Raw genomic sequence first — 19,962 nt, 5'->3', positions numbered from 1 at the left:
AGGAACTGTAGAGCCTTTCATTAAAGAAACCTGATCAGACACAGGATTGACAGGTCCTTTTACCACTCTTTAGAGACTGTTCTTCATATATTTTAGTCATTCAGATGTGTATATTTATTCCTAGTGTGGAGGAGCTCCAGCTCGACTTTGTAGAGATGCTACATGCCCGTGATGAAAAGCGGAGGATGAGGCACATGGAGGCACTGAGACGACAGAAGGAAGAAGGGGAAAATGAAGCAGAGGGTAGCATAGGAGGAGGAGGAGCCAGGGTGGAGCTACTGGGCGACTTGGATGAGGAGCAAGGCAGTGTGTTGCCCTTTGTGAAAGCCACATCTGAACCACAACCACCAACAACAGCCTCTTACAGTCACAGCAGCAGCAGCTCCAGCACCAACAATATAAACAAACAAGTAAGACTAGAGTCACTTTGTTTCAGCAGAGTGAAAGAAATACTTACTCAAACAGTTTGTCTCAGACAGCAACAAGACTACAAGTCTACAGCTGTGCTCATGGCTCTGCGAGTGTGTACTTTTGCTGCCCTCGATGCAGAGATTAAAATTTTCAAGTTCCAAGCTCAAAGTGTTCCATGAGTCACCATGCTAAATGTCAGCAGTCATGGCTGACCACAAAAAACTTGTCTTATCAAAGATGTGTACGACAGGCAGCACGGGAAAATTTGCAAGATCAGCAGAGCTTTTACAATCAGTACGGAACATTTTCAGACCCGTTCACATTTTATGTTGCTGACTCATCTTAAAATGGATTCAGTTCAGTTTTTTCCTCATCAATCTACACACAATACTCCACAATGTTAAAGTGAAAACAGTTTTTTTCTGTGTTTTGTAAATTTATTAAAAATAAAAATAAAAAACCCATTTACAGGATTCAGACCCTTTACTTGGTACTTGGTTAAAGCACCTTTGGCAGCAACGACAGCCTCAAGTCTTCTTGAGAATGAAGCTACAAACGCGGCACCTTTCTTTTGGAATTGTCTTCCATTCTGCTTGGCAGAATCATTCAAGGTCAATGGGGCGTGTTGGTGCACTGGATTTTCAGATCTCTCCAGAGATGCTCTATTGGGTTCAGGTCCGGACTCAGGCTGGGCCAATTAGGAGTTTCACAGAGTTTCCTGAAGCCACTCCTGTGTTTTCTTTGTGGTTTGCTTTGGGTCATTGTCTTGTTGAAATGCAAACCTTCATTCCAGCCTGAGATCCTGAGCACTTTGGAGAATGTTTTCATTCAGAGTTGCTTTATATTTTTCTGCATCCATCCTTCCCTCTATCTTGACTAGTCTCCCAGTCCTGGATGCAGAAAAGCATCCCCACAGCGTGATGCTGCCAGCACCGTGCTTGACTGTAGGGATGCTATTACTGAGGTGATGCTCAGTGCCTGGTTGTCTCCATAAACACTGTTGGGAACTTTGATCAGATAGTTCAATCTTTGTTTCATCAGACCAGAGGATTTTGCTTCTCCTGGTTTGAGTCCTTCAGGTGACCTTTGGCAAACTCGCAGCAGGCTGTCATATGTATTTTAGTGAAGAATGGCTTCAGTCTGGCCACTCTACCTGATTGGTGGAGTGCTGTCCTTCTGTAAGGTCCTCCCATCTCCAGAAAGGAACTCTAGATGTCATTCATTTTGATCCTCGGGCTCTTGGTTACTGGTCTGACCAAGGCCCTTTGTCTCCAAATACTCAGATTGGCTGGTTCCATATCTCTTCCATTTGAGAATGACGGGGGCTACTGTGCCCTTGGACACATTCAATGCTGCATAAATGTTCTTGCATCCTTCCACAGATCTGTGTCTTGACACAATCCTGTCTCATAGGTCTGTGGACAGTTCTCTTGACCTCGTGGCTTTGTTCTCACTCTGACATACAACACCAACTGTGAGACCCTATATAGACAGGTGTGTGCCTTTCCTAATTATATCCAGTGCATTAAATTAGGCACAGGTGGACTATATTTATGTAAATGGGATATTTGAGTCTTTTATTTTTAATGAAGTCACAAAACACTCCAAAACCTGTTTTCATTATATCATTGTGGAGTATTGTGTGTAGATTGATGAGAAAAAAGTTTAATTGAATCTACAGGTATGAATACTTTCTGTGCTGACTGTATACATCAACAAACCAGAGGAGACTAGACAATGGATAAAGGAGGAGGCTGCACATAGAGTATTTTACTTCAATTCCGTCCGAGTTTATACACGGTAATAAATCCAAATTTAATTTACTAACATAGTCCGAGTAGACATTTTTAGAGTTTTATTCATTTAACACCATTTGAAGCCAGTTTTTATGGACACCACTGCTGTATATTGAGTGATATCAGAGTATCTGCTTCACAGTAAAGTCAGGATCCATGAAACTGGTCAAAGTTTCCCAGTCAGAATTCCAACCTCGAGGCCTGAAATATCCAGTGTGCATTGAAAGCAGCAAATGGCACAGGCTGCTAAATGCTAATATTGGCACACTAAATTTAGTGTGTACACAGTGAAAATACTTACATGCTGATGTTAAGCAGGTATATTGTTTGCCATCGTCTTCATTTTATGTAGCATGTTAGTGAACATTTACTAACTAACACAGAACACAAATTAAAAGTGAGGCTGATTGATACCCTACAGTGAATGTTAGTGCCAGATTCTGTGCCAATAGTAAATGTTCAGATATTTCAAAATGTTGACCTGCTGGTGGCACAACAAGAGTAACATGAATGTCTGTACAAAATGTCATGACAGTCCATAGTTATTTAATGATGTCCTTTAGTTTGGACCAAAGCAGTGGCCTGACCAACCAACAGACTGATATCATCATCTCTAGAGATGCACTAGCATGGCCTAAAAATAAAGTCTGAACTATATTCATTGAGAGACGAATCCTTTGACAAGACATATGGAGAAACACTTGCCAACTCTCACCCAAGCTATTAATGCTTCACTGGGTTATAACAGAGTGCTACCAATTGTGCCACCCTGCAGTGTGGTTAGTCACAGTTAACTGTTACCCCATACAGAGGCAGTCATGTTAATCATTTTCTATATTTTACAACAACAACTCACCAAATGTTTTCCCATCATAGAAGGATATTACTGTTATTTGTTTTGCACAAGTAGAAAGACTCTGTGTGTAGTATTTACAGTAGGTGATTAAAGACAGACATAAAGAGAGAGTATTGATGCTCACACACAGGCACTTGCTTTTCGTATATGCTAGTTATAAACAACTTTGGTGTATTTTCTTTGCAAGTGCTAGCACTAGAATACACTGTATGAGGAAATAGAGGAAAATACTATTTGTATGTAGCTTGTCCTCTTACAGTACCTGCAGTCTTCCAGTGAAGTAGTTATGTAAATTGCCTATAAAACTTAGATAACATGCACTTAGGGTCAGAACTTGAACTGTAGCTTTTATGACACTTGCAGCCATTTCGAATTCAGTGTATTTGCAAATACTGTACAGTGCTACATAATGTAAGGTGTGTCTCATCTGATTATGGTTGTGCTGATTATCTCTCTGGTTTGTTTCTTTGTTAGCATGAAAACAGAGAGTTGCCGAGCAAAGACCCTGATCCCAGGTCGCCCTCCAACCCGGCTCGCAAGTTTGTCAGGTTAACAAGCACAATTTATGTCTGTTTTTCTTCATGTGGGTTAGTCAAATACAGTTCAGATGTTTTTATGTTAAGATAAGGATCACTGGTTCCACACAAGAAAATAAAAGTGCAGCAGCATAAAACAGTGCAGTACAGCTGTGAAACAGGAAACTAAAGCAAAATATCACCCAAGTAAAATTCATTATACTGTATGTCTTAGTTTACTGTTTAAGTAATGAACCATATGAAGACAATCATATCCACTTATAACACAGTCTTCAACACACACATTTGTTTAAGTATACACTAAACCTAGCAAATTAACACACCTTTGATACAATGCAATCTCACATAAACCTGTTCCTGAGATTAGCTGTTAGCTTAGATGGAGCAAATATGATCCCTAGAAGAGTTGACACTGATCACAGAGAAACAATATTTTAAAGGAGGCTGGTGAGGAGGGTGCAGTAAAGATGTGAATATTCTGCAGCTTTACTGTGAGCTGGTCCTGGATCACTGAGTGCTTTCTCATTCACATCTTCGACTGACCTTTCAGTCCACTTGTGTTTCTGCTGTTGCAGTTCTGTTTCCATCTCACTTGACAAGAGTCCCACTGTCAGTGGGAGCACAACTCCCATGAGCCCTTGCTCTCCGACGGCCCCCTTGTCACCTCGAGAAAACTGGTCCTCGCCCTATGAAAATCCCTCACCCACGGGGGCTCAAAGTCCTGTTCATAGCGGACCCAGACAGAGGGTACTTTAACACAGACACACACATACAGATACTTTGATAGGTGACATAATTTATAACAACTATCTGCGCTTCATGTTTTGCTTGTCAAATGGCTGCAAAGTGCTGATGCCATCTCTCATTAATTCAATAAAGCAACAGCACCCTCTCATGTTGAAAGAGTGAACGTCACACACTTTGTGCCAAAGAAATTGCCATAGTTGCACCTGCAGCTGTGTGACAAAGCAAACGGTTTTGAAGGGCAGAATCGTTTCTTACTGCAGCTGATTTCTATTGGACTAAAATGCAGAGAAGCAGAAAATTATGTTATTTACTTTACCTCAGACTAGGGAGAATGGCTCTTCCTCCAGCTGCACCTTTGAACAGACGGCCAAGCCTGCCTTTGTCAGACAGAGCTCCAGGACTCTATCTTTTAGGGTAAACACATCAACCCAACCCATACACTCAAACATGCATGCACACATCTTCCCAAGCAAATGCCAATGTTAACATTTGCCTATTTGACTGTTAAAATATCATGTGATTGTGCATCAGACTATCAGTTCAGCATAATTTGCTTGTGTGACTCAAGCTTTGGGCATATGCTGATAGTTGAAGCAATATTTACCAGCTGTCAGTAGTGACTTATTGCTTTGTTAACACCCTCACATGTCACAAGAGTAGACTGTGCTGCTGCTGACAGTTGGACCACTGTGAGGTCTGCTAACACGCACTTGTCCTGCTCTTGGTCTTTGACAGATGATCAAGAAGAAAGAAGAGGAGAGTTCACCGCTGCAGAGGAGGCAAGGAAACATCCCTGTCTTTACTGTGAGTCACTTTGTATCTGTCCACCTTTCTGTAACGTAAATTCAAACCGGTTTTTTTTCTTCAGTGCGAGTGTGAGAATGACCACTAAGACGTCTGGATCCAACACGGTAATGTGATATTTTCTTTAACTAAAATGTATGTTGTTTGTGTTAAAATTGTACATAGATGATTTACATTGGGTCTAATGTTAAGCACCCTTGGGTTTTGGATTAGGACCAAAATGAAGATGAAGACAATACATCACCTTTTCTGAGAAAGTGAGTTGATTTCTTGTAGGTTGTAATTTTTAATTATTGTAAATGTGTTGTAATAATTGTAATTTTTGTCACAATAAGTGAAAGCAGCATGTGCATTATCCAGCTCTAGGCAGAGGATTTCATCCAGATCCATCCAGGAGAAGATGGAGAGACTGGCTCAGGCTGCACAGGTCAGACTCTTGGCCCATCAAACATAACTCATCTCTATAATGCTGCAAAATAACAATTGCATTCATACTCAAGTCTACATCAACTGTCATTATTGCTGAAGGTGTTTCCTATATATGTGTAGAAGTCCGAAATAATACGATCTCCAGATGTGGCCCAGAGGACCTTGTTCTTGCTGGACGAGGTGTCCAGGAAGCGAGGCATCTTTGAGAAGGAGCAGCAGGCAGTGACTCCTACCAGCCCGGGAATTTCCAGACAGGTAAACCTAATACTCACAATCCACTTTGATGTGCCACATGCCACTGACCATGTTTGTTAAATACATAATATTTCATTAAGATGTTGTAAGTAATGACAATTGAACACTATAGATATACTAGTCAAAGATAAAACAAAGATTAATAATTATTAATAATGTACACACCAGATATTACTAAAACATATATGCATATACTGTGCATACTAGTTCTGGAATAAAACTACAATGATCTGGCGACTGAGGCTTAGGGGGATGCTGAGCAGCCTAAGCTTTAAGTGCCTACAACATGTAATATTACAGCTAATACATTTATATCATTAGCATGTGTGGGTCCTAAGTACTATTACAGCTAATACATTTATATCATTAGCATGTGTGGGTCCTAATCAGATCACATCTGGTGCTACCAGGAATTTAGGAGCTTCACATCAGGAATGTCAGACCGGATCAACCGCTGGATCAACAAGACCAACCAAACTGGGTCTTCCCACAATCCTACTGTAAGGTCACCCATTAACCAGGCTATTTGCATTGTTACATGCCTGCCGAAAGTGCGTCATGTAGGAAGTTATTCAAATGTAGCGTCTAACAGCTAGAGGGCAGTAGTACTCTTTCATCAACACAGCAGGATGTTTTGTTTTGTTCCTGTTGCTAACATTCGATTCATTCTGGATTTTAGAGTCAGGTATTTGTGGTTAAGTGATTAAGTTGTTCTCACTAACTGTGTTCAGAGATGGAGGAGAGCAAGCCCTGACCAAACCGGTTCAGATTAGAGCAATTTTTACAACAGGTTTTCTCATACAGTTCCATTTCAGAGGAAAGCTTTTTATAATTACACTAACATAATTTTTATTTGTTCTGTTCTGTAGTGGTCAAATCTGATGTTTAACTTAACTTAAACCTAGTTCTAAAGTTAAATCATATGTTCAAAAAAGTCTCTATAACAAATGCAGGTTGCTGGTAGTTGACCAGTATCTATAGCTACAATCATCTCAGTTTCCTCTGAGCAGAAACAGGATTGTTTTGTCTTTAAAGAGAAATGAATCTGACGCATATCAGACCACATAACCACATTTAGTTTTTTTCTGCCTGCTTTACTGCTGTGTTAAGGGGGAATTGCATTTTAGAAATAAGTGTGATCATGTTTCTATTGTCCGTTTATAGGAGCTGAGACATGTGGACATCAGTGGTAAAAGAAGCCTGTTTGAGAACAAAGGGAAGGCCAGTGCCTCAAAAGCCAGTGCTGGAAAAACCTTCAAGTAGAGGATGTCTATTTATAATGTCCAGCTGGTAAGCTTAAACTGTCCCACACTGCATGTAGTAGCATACAGTAAAACCCGTGGAAACAGCAGCCAGTAGCTAAATGAAGCAGATAACATTAACATTACTTTACATTTAAATGCGAAATAAAACTGTATTTGTTTAGAAGTAATTTCTTTCCTTTGTTTTTAGGACTAAGAACACAGTGAGATGAAGAGAACTGGAAGATTAATGGATGCTATGACTGACTGACTATTTCTTCAAGTTTGTTTTTTTTCTTCACTGCTAAAGCACACAGGAACCGACAGGAGAAACAGAGAAGAAGGAGATTTGACTTGTAGCTTTAGAGAACTGAAAAGGAGGATTCTGCTTTTAAAGTTAGGAGGCTTCAATCATATACTTTTGCATCAATTTGTGAAGTGTGACCTTTTTCAAACATTTAAACACGAGGATAATGTTTTGACACTGTTTATGAGGAAAAAAATAAAAGCAAAATACACATGGGAAAGTAATAAAAATGTGTTTTACTTAAATGTAATTTTCAAGCACTTTAAACAGGTGATGGTCTTAAGGCTAATGATATGTTTATTGAATTACAAGGGTTGGAAGTCTGGAGTTGTAATTGTACTTTTTTTTTGTCTAATCTGCCAAAACACAATGCTTGTTTTGTGAGTCTTTGTGGGCAAGATGCTGCCTGTCTGAGGAATAAAATGTTTTACTACATGTCTGCCATGAATTCACTGTAACTGCTCTGTCACAACAAAAGCAGTGTTAAATGTCTACATACATTGCTTATCTCAGAGGAGGGAGGATGTAGATAAGAGTTGTATGTCTGTGTTTTGTCAGTGGTAATGTGGTATACAAGGGTGAGAGAATGTGTTCTTCTACTTGCTATGTAGTGAGGACCAAACTGTATTTTTTGCTACAGAATGAGGACACTTGTGCAAAGTGAGGACATTTTGGCTGGTTAAGTGTTAGGGTAAGGGGCTAGGGAATGCATTATGTCAATGAGTGTCCTTAGAGGCACTAGTGTGTGTGTGTGTGCATGCACATGCATGCCTCAGCTTGGCTTTGTGTGTGCATGAATCACTGTGAGCAACTGTGGCTTTATCTGGATCTTTTTGGCACTGCAACCCACAGTTGTGCACACAGCTGCCATTTTTGGGAATGGTGATAATGGTGACTACATGCTATCTAAAAAGTTATTAATAACTTAAGCAGGGGGTCCTAAAGCCATTTCCTCACCAGGCATTCCATTCATTTGCCCTCTGAGACTCAACTCAGGTTTGTGTTAGAGAAAATAAGGACTTCAGCTCTGTCACTCCATCTGATCCTCAGGTATGTTCCACTAACTGAGTGTACACTAGACTATATGCATTTAAACGAGGATGTTGTAACTGAAGTGATGAAGGTGAACTTATCGAGTATTGTTTAATGTTCAGATTCACTGCTGCACACCTGAACATTCACTGCCATGTCAGACACCGAGGAGGTGGTGGAGGAGTATGAGGAGTAGGTTGAAGCAAGTTTTTATTTTCATGAATAATACAAAGATTTCAGCTGTCTGCCTATAAATGCTAAAATAATGTCTTGTGTACAAATACTGGACCTGCTGGTAGAGTTTCTACAGTAGTTTCTTACTTCTGTTATAATGACAGTTGTATGTTACTGTAATATTATAAATTGCTATGTATTTGGATCAGAACAATAATGCACATATGTGTTTGAATTTCACAGGGAGGTGGAAGGTAAGAGCTGTCATCATGACTCACCATGTGCAGTGCTGAAAGACACAACTAACTGTTAAAGCAATAGCCATGTTGTTAAGACTTGTCCTCCCTAAGTAATCTAGAGAGCTTAATACAGTAAACCATTATTATTAGGTGCATGCTGTATTTGATGGCTTTTGTGGTTAAGTGATGCCTTTCTTTAATTCCTTGTGATTTGTTGTAGCATTAATGCCATTTTAGCAAAAGCAGCTGTGTGTAAAACATACAGTACTATAAATCACAGTTTACATTTCTCCTTAAGTGATTCTATTTGTAAATTCCTTTTCTATGCACTGTACTTCCCTGCTGCTTGACACAGAAGAAGAAGCTGAAGGTATGGGCTTTGTGAGCTTGCAGTGGTAACGTACAGCTTTAGCTCTGACATTTAGAAGTGAAGCTCTCGGTCGTCAATGAAGGATTTTTGTCATGGATCACTTACATTTACCAGAGCAACAGGTGGAGTCATGAGCAATGTTTTTCCAGACAGTCAAGGCATTTGTGGTTAGAATAAGATAACTGTAGCTGACATTCTCAAGTTATTACTATACTTTTGACTTAGTCATGCTTGATCATACCATGCACTAAAAGAAATGTTTACTGTTTTTTAAATCTTTGTGTGCCTGGGTGCTGCTGGCTGACTGTACTTACAAGTCTGTTCTGGACAGCAGGGGAGCAGAGAATAGAGGAAGACGAGGAGCAGGAGGATGCAGAGGAAGGTACTGCGTGGGCTCTATGCTGAATCTATTGTTTTAGATATTCCATGGAGAGCAAAGGTCAGGCTGACTTTGTGAACATGGAACAGCTGAGTAACAAGAGCTGATTTTTTTCAGCCATTCAGTCCCAAACAATTCTGTGTGATGAAAACCATTTGTATACTAACAGGGCATTAAAATTATGTTACAAAACTTAATTTGAAGTATGAAATGAGGTGCTCCACTAGACCATATTAGCATTATTGAAAAATATTTAAAAATACCATTAACATTTGCTTAGTAATGTCACACCTAAGAGACAGGTATATGTAGACAGAGAAAATAACTTATTGGTCAATAAAATATAAATCAAACTAAAATAATATAAATATATACTAAAACTAAATAATGAATTAATAAATAGAGAAATTAATTTCTATAATTCCTTGTATTTATGTATATGGATTTCTTATTTTCCTAATTTGTTTCTGTATGCAAGCCTTTCTTTATATTTATATATTTCTTTGTCTGTATGTTAATGGAATAGGTGGTACTAAATTTCACTCTAAAGCAGGATTGGTCCCCAGGGCAAACCAGGCACAAACAATATATCTGAGCACAAACAATACATTTGAACTGAGCACACTCATCTTCCAAAAAGTAAAAATTTAAAAAATACAATTGAAACTGACCTTCAGATTTTCTGGGCGGGTATGTTGTCAGATGTGTGGTCAGGGACATGGCATTAACTTGAACGGAACAGATGAGCAAAGCCATAAATCAAGCATAGTCAGCCTAAAACAGATAAATCCGGTGAAACAAATCTCCATGTTTACACAGTGGCTACATAATCATTATCAATAAGGAACAACTTACATGTATTATGTTAAAATATGTAACAGTTTCTATAACCTAACTAAGTAGCAGCAGTAGAAACGAGTTGATAAATGCTGCATTTCTGAAACTACACAAGTTCTAAACAAATCACTATTGTATGTTCATATTAAGAAAGCATATAATTACTAATAGAAAATGTTAAGCCCTTATATTAGTTTCACCCTCAACGAACAGCTTCTGTTGTTTCTTCAACTGCAGAAACTGAGCAACTCAAAGTTCACTTCTCCTCCTCACTGACCACCTGCAGGTTTCACAGAGCTACTGTACGTCAGTGAGCTACAGGTGTTACAGCTATTGGTTGCTGATAGGCAGTTACTAAGACTGACAGGAGCCTGTATGTGTGCATATCAGGAAATTATTTCTGTATTTATTTTAACATTGATTTAAATAGGTATTCTTTTAGCATTTATGAATTCATTCCAGCATTTATTCCGTTAATTTTTTTGTCCACTGTAGAGTGCGTCTGTCCCTGATCTGACCTGATCTCTTTTTTTTTGCTGTCAATAATGAAGACTTTTCAGAAAGTATCCCTTGCTGAGATCATATATTTGGGACATTGCCCCCTCTCTGTCTATAAAATCCCCAAATACTGCCTAAACTGCTCATGTATTTATAAATGCAATTTTATTTTTAAATGGGTACCTCATCACATGATTTGCATGATCGGAGTTGACAAAGCTATGTGTCATCACATCTCCCCGACCTGCACACAAACAGGCACCACTTCACCAGTTCTTTAGTGCTGTCTACTTTAAATACCAGAGGCGGGTAGCTCATTGTCAACTGATCACTTGCTATGCCCCTACAAGGCTTTCCAGGAAACTCTTATCTATTCTACTGTGGAACACAGAATCCATCCATCAATCAAACTGACATGAGTCAAAAACAAAAAAGCACAAGCTGGAGCTTTTGAATGAGGGAAAAAGAGGGGAAAAGCAGTCTCTCATGTCACCAAGACCTTAGAAAATGGCAAGTTACTGACAAGGACGAGTGATCGTTTGAATGAGTCACCCCCAGTGCAACTGTCTAAATTTCTCACGGTGTCATGGTTTGCTGTCAAACTTCTTTTTCTGTCAGAGCCTGTGCAGGAAGAACATGGTGCAGAGGAGGAGGCCAGTGGAGAACAAGGTGAGGGGTTGTAAAATGTAAAACACTGTTTTGAATTGAACTTGAATTTATCCCACTCATAATTACCAGAGGCAGGTGGGAAAATTATCTGCAATCACAGTCACACTATCAGACAGTCTAAACATACATGTTTTCTTTATATCTCTGACTCCATCTTAGTCATACCAGACACAACCACTTGGTCAGAGTAATCCTCAAGCCTCCCAGCCCTAAGGCTCCTGCTCATCAGTTACATTTAGGTCATTCCTGTCATACTCATTATTTAGGCATTTCTCTGTCTTTTTGTCAGTCATATGAAATGGGAGGGATATTAGTCAGAATATGAAATGGGAGGGATATTAATCAGATTCAGTGTAATTAATGTCTTTAAATCCAAAACGCCCTATGAGGCACCAGTCAACTGTCACCTGGTGTGTCACGCACACAATATGCAGGAGAAAGTGATCTGCTCAGAGCATTCATTTGATCATCGAAGTAGTTTTTAGCCAAATATATTCTAAGGGACGAGAATCTCTGGTCTACAGCCTTCACAAAGTCTGCTGGTGAGTCAGCTTGTTGGACCACCCCTTTGGTCCAGACTCAAATATCTCAACAAGTAGAGGGATTACCTTCCGACTTTTCATGTTCGTTAGACAGTGAATTCTCCTGACTTTTCCTTTAGCTCCAAGAAATATATTGACAACTACAGCATTTGATAAATTATCACTTAAATTAATTCAAGGTGCCTAGAGTATGAATTTTAATTTCCCCTGACTTTTATTCTAGTGTCAAAATGGACTGGCACAAAATTTTTGAAAAAATACCCCAGACAATGTATTCTTATACCTTTGGCTTTTCATCTAGCAGCACCACTACCCCGTCACGTCGAAGTTTTAATTTATCTAATACATTATGACTAAAATTGCTGAAAAATTACTGACATACCCTATCAACCTCAGCTGTACTTTTTCATGCTAATTAGCAAATGACATCACAGTATGCCAACACTAAACATATTAACATGAACACTGAGCATGTTGACATACCGACATCAACATTTAGCTCAGAGCACATGAATGTGTACAAGACACTAGCAGTAGACTGGTTCATTGTAAAACTGAAAGACAAATGTTAAAGTTTTAATGGTCTTTGTTTAAAATGTTTGGTTGACTGTCATTCAGAGGTCATTAATGCCATATCTTTGTTGGTGAGAGAGTGAAGACTTATGTTTCTAGACATCCTCTCCCACCTCTCCAGAGTGCTACTTTTGATGTGACCTACTGTATGCAACACACAGTGAAGCAAACACTACCAGATTTTTACACTACCAGTCTTTATCGTTGTTTCATGTACTTCAGCACTAAATCACAATAATTTACCGTTCCATAATGCACACTCATTTTACACAGTCACAAACATAAACTTACTTCTCATTTTGTTTGGATTTTAGATGGAGAAGAAGAAGCTGAAGAGGGAGAAGGTAACACTGTTACTGCATGAAAACGAATGTTAGCACACTTCACATGTTGTGAATCGATTTCTGGTGGTACTGAACCTGAATCATACCAGAATTAAGGGCAGATGAAATTTCAGTAAAACTAAATTTGTTATAATCACAACACTGAAACCACAGTCATAACATGCTAGTGTTTTCTGGTAGGATTTCTATGAAATGTTTTGGGTCTGGACTACATTAGCTCATCTCCTCTCTCTATTTTCTTCTCAGCAGAGGAGGAAGCCAAACCAAAATTCAAGTGAGCAACACTCACTGCACACACGTTTATTCTTCAGCTGTTATTTTGTGGAATCCAAAGGTTTATGGCAGGGCTAATTCTATTTACTGTACAATGTCATTAAATACAGTGAATAATGTAGACCATGAATTGATTATAACTTGACATCTACATGTTAAGACTGTCTTTATGTTACTATTGTTGCATCAGTGTTGTGATTGAATCACTAAATCTTGAGTTGAATCAACTCTCTAGTCCCGGTTGTTTCGAGTGCGAGTCAAGTCTGAGTTGAGTCCCAGTTACCCGAATCAGAGTCCTCAAGATCTACCTTAAGCGCCAGGGTCATCAAGGTCTACATTAAGCACAACTAACACAGCTTTCACTATTTTATATTCCAATCTTTCTAAAAGTCCACTGCACCGATACTGATAAAAACCATTCACTGTACAGAAAGGTGGAGTGTACGCTTTGATGGAAGGGTGCCGGATAAAGCATGGTGTGGAGACAGGTTTTAATATCAATATCTTATGCCAAATGATGATGATGGCCTATTACAAAAACAAACCACTACTTTTTTTTCTCCAGGCCATTTATCATGCCAAACCTCATCCCCCCTAAGATCCCTGATGGAGAGAAGGTGGATTTTGATGTGAGTGACACTGAAAATCAAAACAAAGCAGCACAGGCGTACCTACTGTAGCATGCTGTACATAGGCCTCAGGATTTATTATGCAATTTTAGACATTGCCATATGTTAGGCTGTGACATGTATGTTAATGCTGAAGCTGTCCTACTTAAAATACCAAGACATTGTTTACATTTTCTGACCCTTTTTGTGACAGTGAATCTCAAAAAAAGCCTCTGTTGTTTTGATGGCCCTGTTTATCCTTTAACTAACTAAGGAATCCTTTTAATGCGAGACCATTAACAAATATACCTTCAGTAATATGGAAACCAATGAAGCATAGATTTGAATCCCTGTTTCTGCAGGATATACATCGTAAAAGGATGGAGAAGGACCTGATGGAGCTTCAGACATTGATTGAGGTTCACTTTGAGAGCAGAAAGAAGGAAGAAGAGGAGCTCATTTATCTCAAGGAGAGAATTGTGGGTATCCTATAATATGGCCAGCCTCATGTAAACCTATTGACACACATGAAGTCTTAGATCTGTATCAAGCAAGACCTGTTAAAGGTGAAATAATGTGTTGTGCAGGAGAAGCGGCGTTCTGAGCGAGCAGAGCAGCAAAGAATCCGTAGTGACAGAGAGAAAGAGCGCCAAAAGCGTCTTGAGGTACAGTCATTTCCCAGGTGCTGTAATGTAATCCATACAGCTGCCTACACTGGTCTTCATTCTCTCTGGATACATGTTATTGTAGGAGGAGAAAGCTCGTAAGGAGGATGAGGAAGCCAAGAAGAGAGCAGAGGATGATGCTAAGAAGAAGAAAACTCTCACCAGCCTCCACTTTGGAGGCTACATGCAGAAGTTGGTGAGCAAGTGGAAGATTTAATCTGAAGGTTTCCAAGAGGTTAATGTAATAAAATGTGAAGGCTGTAGACCAGAACTGTAAATGATTTCCCTTTTTTCACAGACAGAGAAACGGAGTGGAAAGAGGCAAACTGAGAGAGAGAAGAAAAAGAAGATACTGAGTGAAAGACGTAAATCTCTGGACATTGAGAACCTGAGCCAGGAAAAGCTCAAGTAGGTGGAGAAATATCACAATATACCACACAAAAGGCCAAATATTTTTGTTAAGGACTTTTTTTTTAAATTATACACGTAAGGAGAAGAAAATAATCCATCAACATAGCAAAAATGACAACAACCATGCATTTTCATTTTTTCTTTGTTGCACAGGGAGAAAGCAAAGGATCTGTGGCAGTGGATTTACGAGCTGGAGGCAGAGAAGTTTGAACTGCAGTACCAGTTCACCAGACAGAAATACGAGGCGAGTGCGCTACAGTACACAACACATATTACTGAAACAAGGAACAAAAGGTCATAAACCTCATTAGAGTATGTTGCCTTTGTTCCAGATTAAAGTGCTGAGGAACCGTGTCAGTGACCATCAGAAAACGTAAGAACCTTTTCTGTCTGATGCACACACACTTCCCACACAGATGGACCACCTGCTCACACTGAGTAAACTATGTACTCAGGCAGTTTGTTAGACTTTGGAAAGCTCCCTCTGGAACCCAGTTTAACTATCCTGTCACTATAGACACTTCCAGGGCAGCACTTCTTCAGCCATACTAACAAAACTGCTGTTTCTACCTGTTTACACTGCTGACAGCTCACTTTTTTAGGTCGCTAACTCAAAAACAGAAACAGCCTCAGAGAATAAAGAAAAGAACTTCCAATTTGTTTACCAGCCTCAGGCAACACTGGTCATATAATAGCCTCTGGTTTTCACAAGTGGGATAGTACTCCCCACGATGAGTAAACTAAATTTTGCGAGTGCAACAAACTGCTTGTTCTTTGGTCTCATGTGATAACTTCCATGTTTCAACAGATCCAAGAGGACCAAGAGAGGCCTGAGGAAATAGATATGGATGCATGGATAGAACAATGTAACCATCAGTCCTGTTCTACTGCCTCAAACCAAGCCCCAGCTGCCACACCCCACTCCTGACAGTTTCCCAAATACCACCACATTACCAGTTATAACCAGTTACCCAGTTCAACCTCACTTGACTGGTTCCCCTCTTATTCTCACCCCTTGAATTAGCTGTCCTGTGTTTAAGGTGGAAATAAAACCAACTCAATTCAATCTTTCTTCTTGATCTTTCACACCTTTTAAGTGTAGGTGCGTGTGTGTGTGTGTGAGTGAGTTCAATTACTGGCATCCGAAAAGTAAAATGACCCTGTAGTACATTTAAGACAATGCAGAAAGCCTAAAGCAAAGACAGGAAGAGACGTCTTGCTTAGAGACAAGCCTCGACATGACTAGGACTAGCATGATGCTCCATGGGCTGATACCCAGACCTCCACCCAGAACACACACACACACACACACAAACACACTCATACACAAACACACGGATCTGAAAGAGCATAAATCATTTTCGTTTACCCACAATCCCAGTTGGTAATTTTTTTTTCTGAAAAAAAAAAGTCTATCAAAAACTCATCCCAAAGTGAACTTACTTGACAACATTCTTGGATTTGATCAGACATGCAGGTACAAAACTAAATACCAATGAAGTCATTGGTGTGGATCTGATGTAGCACCAAATATGCTTGTAATGAAAGAACCATTCCATTCAGCAGCAGTACGATTTATGATTTTGTGGTCGGATTTGATTAAACATATCCCACTTCATTAAAAGTGCAAAACATACTTGCTGTGGTCTAAGGTTGGAGTTGCAGTGCTTCGGCAATGTTGTGTACCATTTTTCAGCACTCAGTGGATTGATCATGAGACAATGGACGCCGACATGAAAAAGGACCTCTCGCTCCTCCAACACAGAACTGGGTATCAAAGTGTAATTGTCTGACTTCCCATCAGTATAGACCAACAGTCTCTTCATACAGAGAGTTGCCATGAAGGGCACTGGCCTGGCCACCAGGAGCAAGCTAGGGTTTAGTGTCTTGCCCAAAAATTCTTTGACATGTGGACTGCACTGCCAACCCACTGTATCCCTGAGCCATGGCCACCCTGTGTTAGCTTCCTCTTTGAAAATAGTGAAGGCGCAGAGGATTTCCTTGTTCTTGCAGTGTGGTTTTTAATCCCATGGAACCCTTGATAAGTAAGCCATCAAAAGAGTATATCTGCTGTTTTTCTCATTACTTCCTTATTACAGTGGGTATGGAAAGTATTCAGACCCCCTTAAATTTTTCACTCTTTGTTATATTGCAGCCATATGCTAAAACCAAGAAATGTAAATGAATTGTGGAATGTTGTTAAAGAATCATGGAGTGGAATAACAGCTGAAAGGTGCCACAAGTTGGTTGACTCCATGCCACACAGATGTGAAGCAGTTATAAAAAACTGTGGTCATACAACTAAATATTAGTTTAGTGATTCACAGGATTGCTAAATCCTAGAAACAAAAACGTTTGTACAAAATAGTTTTGTGTTTGTACAGTCAACGGCAGACACTGCCATTTTTTTTTAACACACCCCTTTCAACTAATTGCCCAATTGCACAGCCTTAAGAGCGTGCATATCATGAATGCTGGGTCTTGTTTGCTTTCTGAGAATCTACTGCACCTACTGGTAACTTGTTTGCCATGTAGCAATAAAAAATATACTAAAAACCTGGATTATTCTGGTTAGTCACATTGTACTGCTATTATTTTGAACAATACTGTATATGATGATTATGGTCTTCATCTTCTTTGCAGCTTCCTGTTTTTTTGAGCATAACATTTTCCTTGTCATTACTGTACAGATCTGATTGAAATACCAAAATCCCATCATTGCTTTTAACTAAACAATCAGAATTACACTCTGATCACACAAAACTATCGATGCCTTAAAATCAAAACATGGATCTTCATATTTTGAATACAATACTTAACTAAACATTGATTATCATTAATTAGACATTGATTAAACAGTAATAATCAAATCTTTATTTTTAGGCTTGAAAATATCATTTTTACTTTCTTAAGCTGTGTGTCTCTTCTCTCTCTGCCTATCATACACACACCTGTGTATTTCCTCTTTTCAGGGATGTGTGCCTACTTCCCCTTTCTCTGTGATTCAGCATTTTCACTATGATTTAGATTCTTACACATTCAGTGATTATTTCAAACAAAACACACACCCAAATCATCTTATGATTGTCTTAACTTTTCTACTTTGTGCATTCTGCCATAGCATTTGAACAATTCTCTTGCTGTTTCTTGTAAACATTCTGTTCTTGTGTGAATTCTAACTGAAAAGAGACAATTTGTTAAATAGTATACTGCAGCCCTTCTTGTAAGGTTTCTGATACCAGATCCTCAGAGGCCAGTTCTGCTGTTATGGCCTGTGTTTTGTTAGAAAAAACCCAATTCTTTTGTTGGAAGCGCAGGAAGTGAAGACAGGAGAGGACTGTATAAAATCAACAGAAATGTTCCTCAAAGTCTGGGCACAGGTGAAACCATACATCACTGGGATCAGAGAGACAGAGCTCACGCAGGAAATCTGTTCTCTGAACCACGAGTTATGTTTTTCGTTACATTTATCTTCTCGAGGTGAGTTCGCCCTGTACAGAGGTACGTTTCACACTTCATAATCCTATTGGCCATTTGGCGTGAGCAGGTACCCCTGCCCGTGCCTGCTTGCTGAAATGTGATCTAAACCAGGTTTGTGTGTGTGTGTGTTGTGATTTTCAGGCGGCAGCTAATCAATAAATGCTGAACAATTGGTTGTCTGCACTGCAGATCTGTGTAAACTATTACAGGACAAAGCAGGACCTAGTGAGTATGCTAAATGGGCCAGGTGGTCATCTGAGGTTGTAGGCCCCCTGTCTCTGCAAGATACTACATGACAACGCAGAACTTGGAATATGCTAAGCGGGCCTAGGTGAAGATGCAAAACAGGCCAACAGGTCTTTGTTAAAATGTCAAATAGGCCATCTGGTTACTTGAAGGTACAGACATCATGTCTCTTCAAAGGTTGTAGCATACAGTTGCAAAGTTTCACTCAGTAGAATATGGCAGTCATCAATAAAGTTTTATTAATATAAGCAAGGAAAAATAAATTAATGAAAAGTAACTAAAAGAAAATAAAGTTATGAAAAGTAACTATAGGAAACTAAAGTTATGAAAAGTAACTAAATCTTATAAAGTAACTAGAGCCTATAAGATTCAAATCTTACTGTTTCTTGTGTTTTTTTGGTTCTCTCTGGGAAACGTTTTTACAGACCTACTTTACATAGGCTGTGTTGATATAATGTTTGTGCACAGCTGAAATCATGAAAACCTTGAACTGAACTGTAGTTTTGCATGAAATATTTTCAAATGACTGACTGTTTTTCCAGCTGTTACTATAGTATATTAGATAAAAAGCAAATGGATTTGATCTCACTCAGCAGATTTTTTACACAGAAGATACAGCTGTTATTCATCCACCCATTTTCTGTAAAGCTTATCCTGTAGAGCAGTGGTTCTCAAGCTTTTTTTGGCTGAATGGCCCTTGAAGTCAAGTTGAAACCTCTTGCGGTATTCTGAAAAAAACTTCCATCCATCCATTTTCTTCTGCTTATCCGGGACCGGGTCACAGGGGCAGCAGTCTAAGCAAAGATGCCCAGACTTCCCTCTCTCCAGACACTTCCTCCAGCTCCACTGGGGGAATGCCAAGGCGTTCCCAGGCCAGCCGAGAGACATAGTCCCTCCAGTGTGTCCTGGGTCTTCCCCGGGGCCTCCTCCCGGTGGGACATGCCCGGAACACCTCCCTAGAAAGGCGCCCAGGAGGCATCCAAAACAGATGCCCAAGCCACCTCAGCTGGCTCCTCTCGATGTGGAGGAGCAGCGGTTCTACTCTGAGCTCCTCCCGGGTGACCGAGCTCCTCACCCTATCTCTAAGGGTGCGCCCGGCCACCCTGCGGAGAAAGCTCATTTCGGCCACCTGTATCCGGGATCTTGCCCTTTCGGTCATGACCCAAAGTTCATGACCATAGGTGAGAGTCGGAACGTAGATTGACCAGTAAATCGAGAGCTTCGCCTTACAGCTCAGCTC

The 19,962-nt window shown here is 39.7% G+C and overlaps 2 protein-coding genes across 6 annotated transcripts in view; both read left to right on the top strand.

Annotated features, from left to right (window-relative positions):
• lad1 (ladinin) overlaps window positions 1–7,791 on the top strand; it is a 9,213-nt gene extending 1,422 nt beyond the window's left edge. Inside the window, exons 3-14 of the mRNA XM_020616449.1 lie at window positions 125–410; window positions 3,538–3,611; window positions 4,175–4,346; window positions 4,668–4,760; window positions 5,082–5,125; window positions 5,215–5,257; window positions 5,364–5,407; window positions 5,511–5,577; window positions 5,700–5,834; window positions 6,245–6,334; window positions 6,999–7,124; window positions 7,287–7,791. Of these exons, the coding sequence (XP_020472105.1) occupies window positions 125–410; window positions 3,538–3,611; window positions 4,175–4,346; window positions 4,668–4,760; window positions 5,082–5,125; window positions 5,215–5,257; window positions 5,364–5,407; window positions 5,511–5,577; window positions 5,700–5,834; window positions 6,245–6,334; window positions 6,999–7,097 (1,147 nt within the window). The 3' untranslated portion in view covers window positions 7,098–7,124; window positions 7,287–7,791. The remainder of the gene's footprint in view (window positions 1–124; window positions 411–3,537; window positions 3,612–4,174; window positions 4,347–4,667; window positions 4,761–5,081; window positions 5,126–5,214; window positions 5,258–5,363; window positions 5,408–5,510; window positions 5,578–5,699; window positions 5,835–6,244; window positions 6,335–6,998; window positions 7,125–7,286) is intronic.
• Window positions 7,792–8,257: 466 nt separating this feature from the next.
• tnnt2a (troponin T type 2a (cardiac)) lies at window positions 8,258–16,084 on the top strand. Of its 5 annotated transcripts, none has more exons than XM_020616613.1 (16): window positions 8,258–8,432; window positions 8,537–8,606; window positions 8,832–8,842; window positions 9,183–9,197; window positions 9,532–9,579; window positions 11,530–11,580; window positions 13,010–13,039; window positions 13,286–13,313; window positions 13,878–13,941; window positions 14,283–14,399; window positions 14,508–14,585; window positions 14,671–14,781; window positions 14,884–14,993; window positions 15,150–15,240; window positions 15,329–15,369; window positions 15,805–16,084. In XM_020616613.1, exons 2-16 carry the CDS (start codon window positions 8,569–8,571, stop codon window positions 15,836–15,838), a joined length of 867 nt encoding a protein of 288 aa, XP_020472269.1. In that variant the 5' UTR covers window positions 8,258–8,432; window positions 8,537–8,568; the 3' UTR covers window positions 15,839–16,084. The 5 variants fall into 5 exon arrangements, with proteins under 5 accessions (XP_020472269.1, XP_020472252.1, XP_020472261.1 ...); XM_020616596.1 differs by having other exon boundaries at window positions 9,529–9,579; XM_020616605.1 differs by having other exon boundaries at window positions 9,529–9,579; window positions 13,289–13,313; window positions 15,805–16,082.
• The last annotated feature ends 3,878 nt before the right edge of the window (window positions 16,085–19,962 follow it).

This window comes from Monopterus albus, unplaced genomic scaffold (genome assembly GCF_001952655.1).
Source record: "Monopterus albus unplaced genomic scaffold, M_albus_1.0 scaffold6.1, whole genome shotgun sequence".
In the NCBI taxonomy this organism is placed as follows: domain Eukaryota; kingdom Metazoa; phylum Chordata; class Actinopteri; order Synbranchiformes; family Synbranchidae; genus Monopterus; species Monopterus albus.
Note: the sequence above shows the minus strand (reverse complement) of the source record. Positions and strands in the feature narration are given on the sequence as shown.

Bases quoted from the DNA above. Each gene is read 5' to 3' on its own strand.
- tnnt2a (XM_020616596.1), top strand. From the start codon at position 8,569: ATGTCAGACACCGAGGAGGTGGTGGAGGAGTATGAGGA. The intron at 14,400-14,507 runs GTGGGTATCCTA...TGTGTTGTGCAG, and splicing joins TTTATCTCAAGGAGAGAATT to GAGAAGCGGCGTTCTGAGCG. The intron at 14,782-14,883 runs GTGAGCAAGTGG...CTTTTTTCACAG, and splicing joins GAGGCTACATGCAGAAGTTG to ACAGAGAAACGGAGTGGAAA.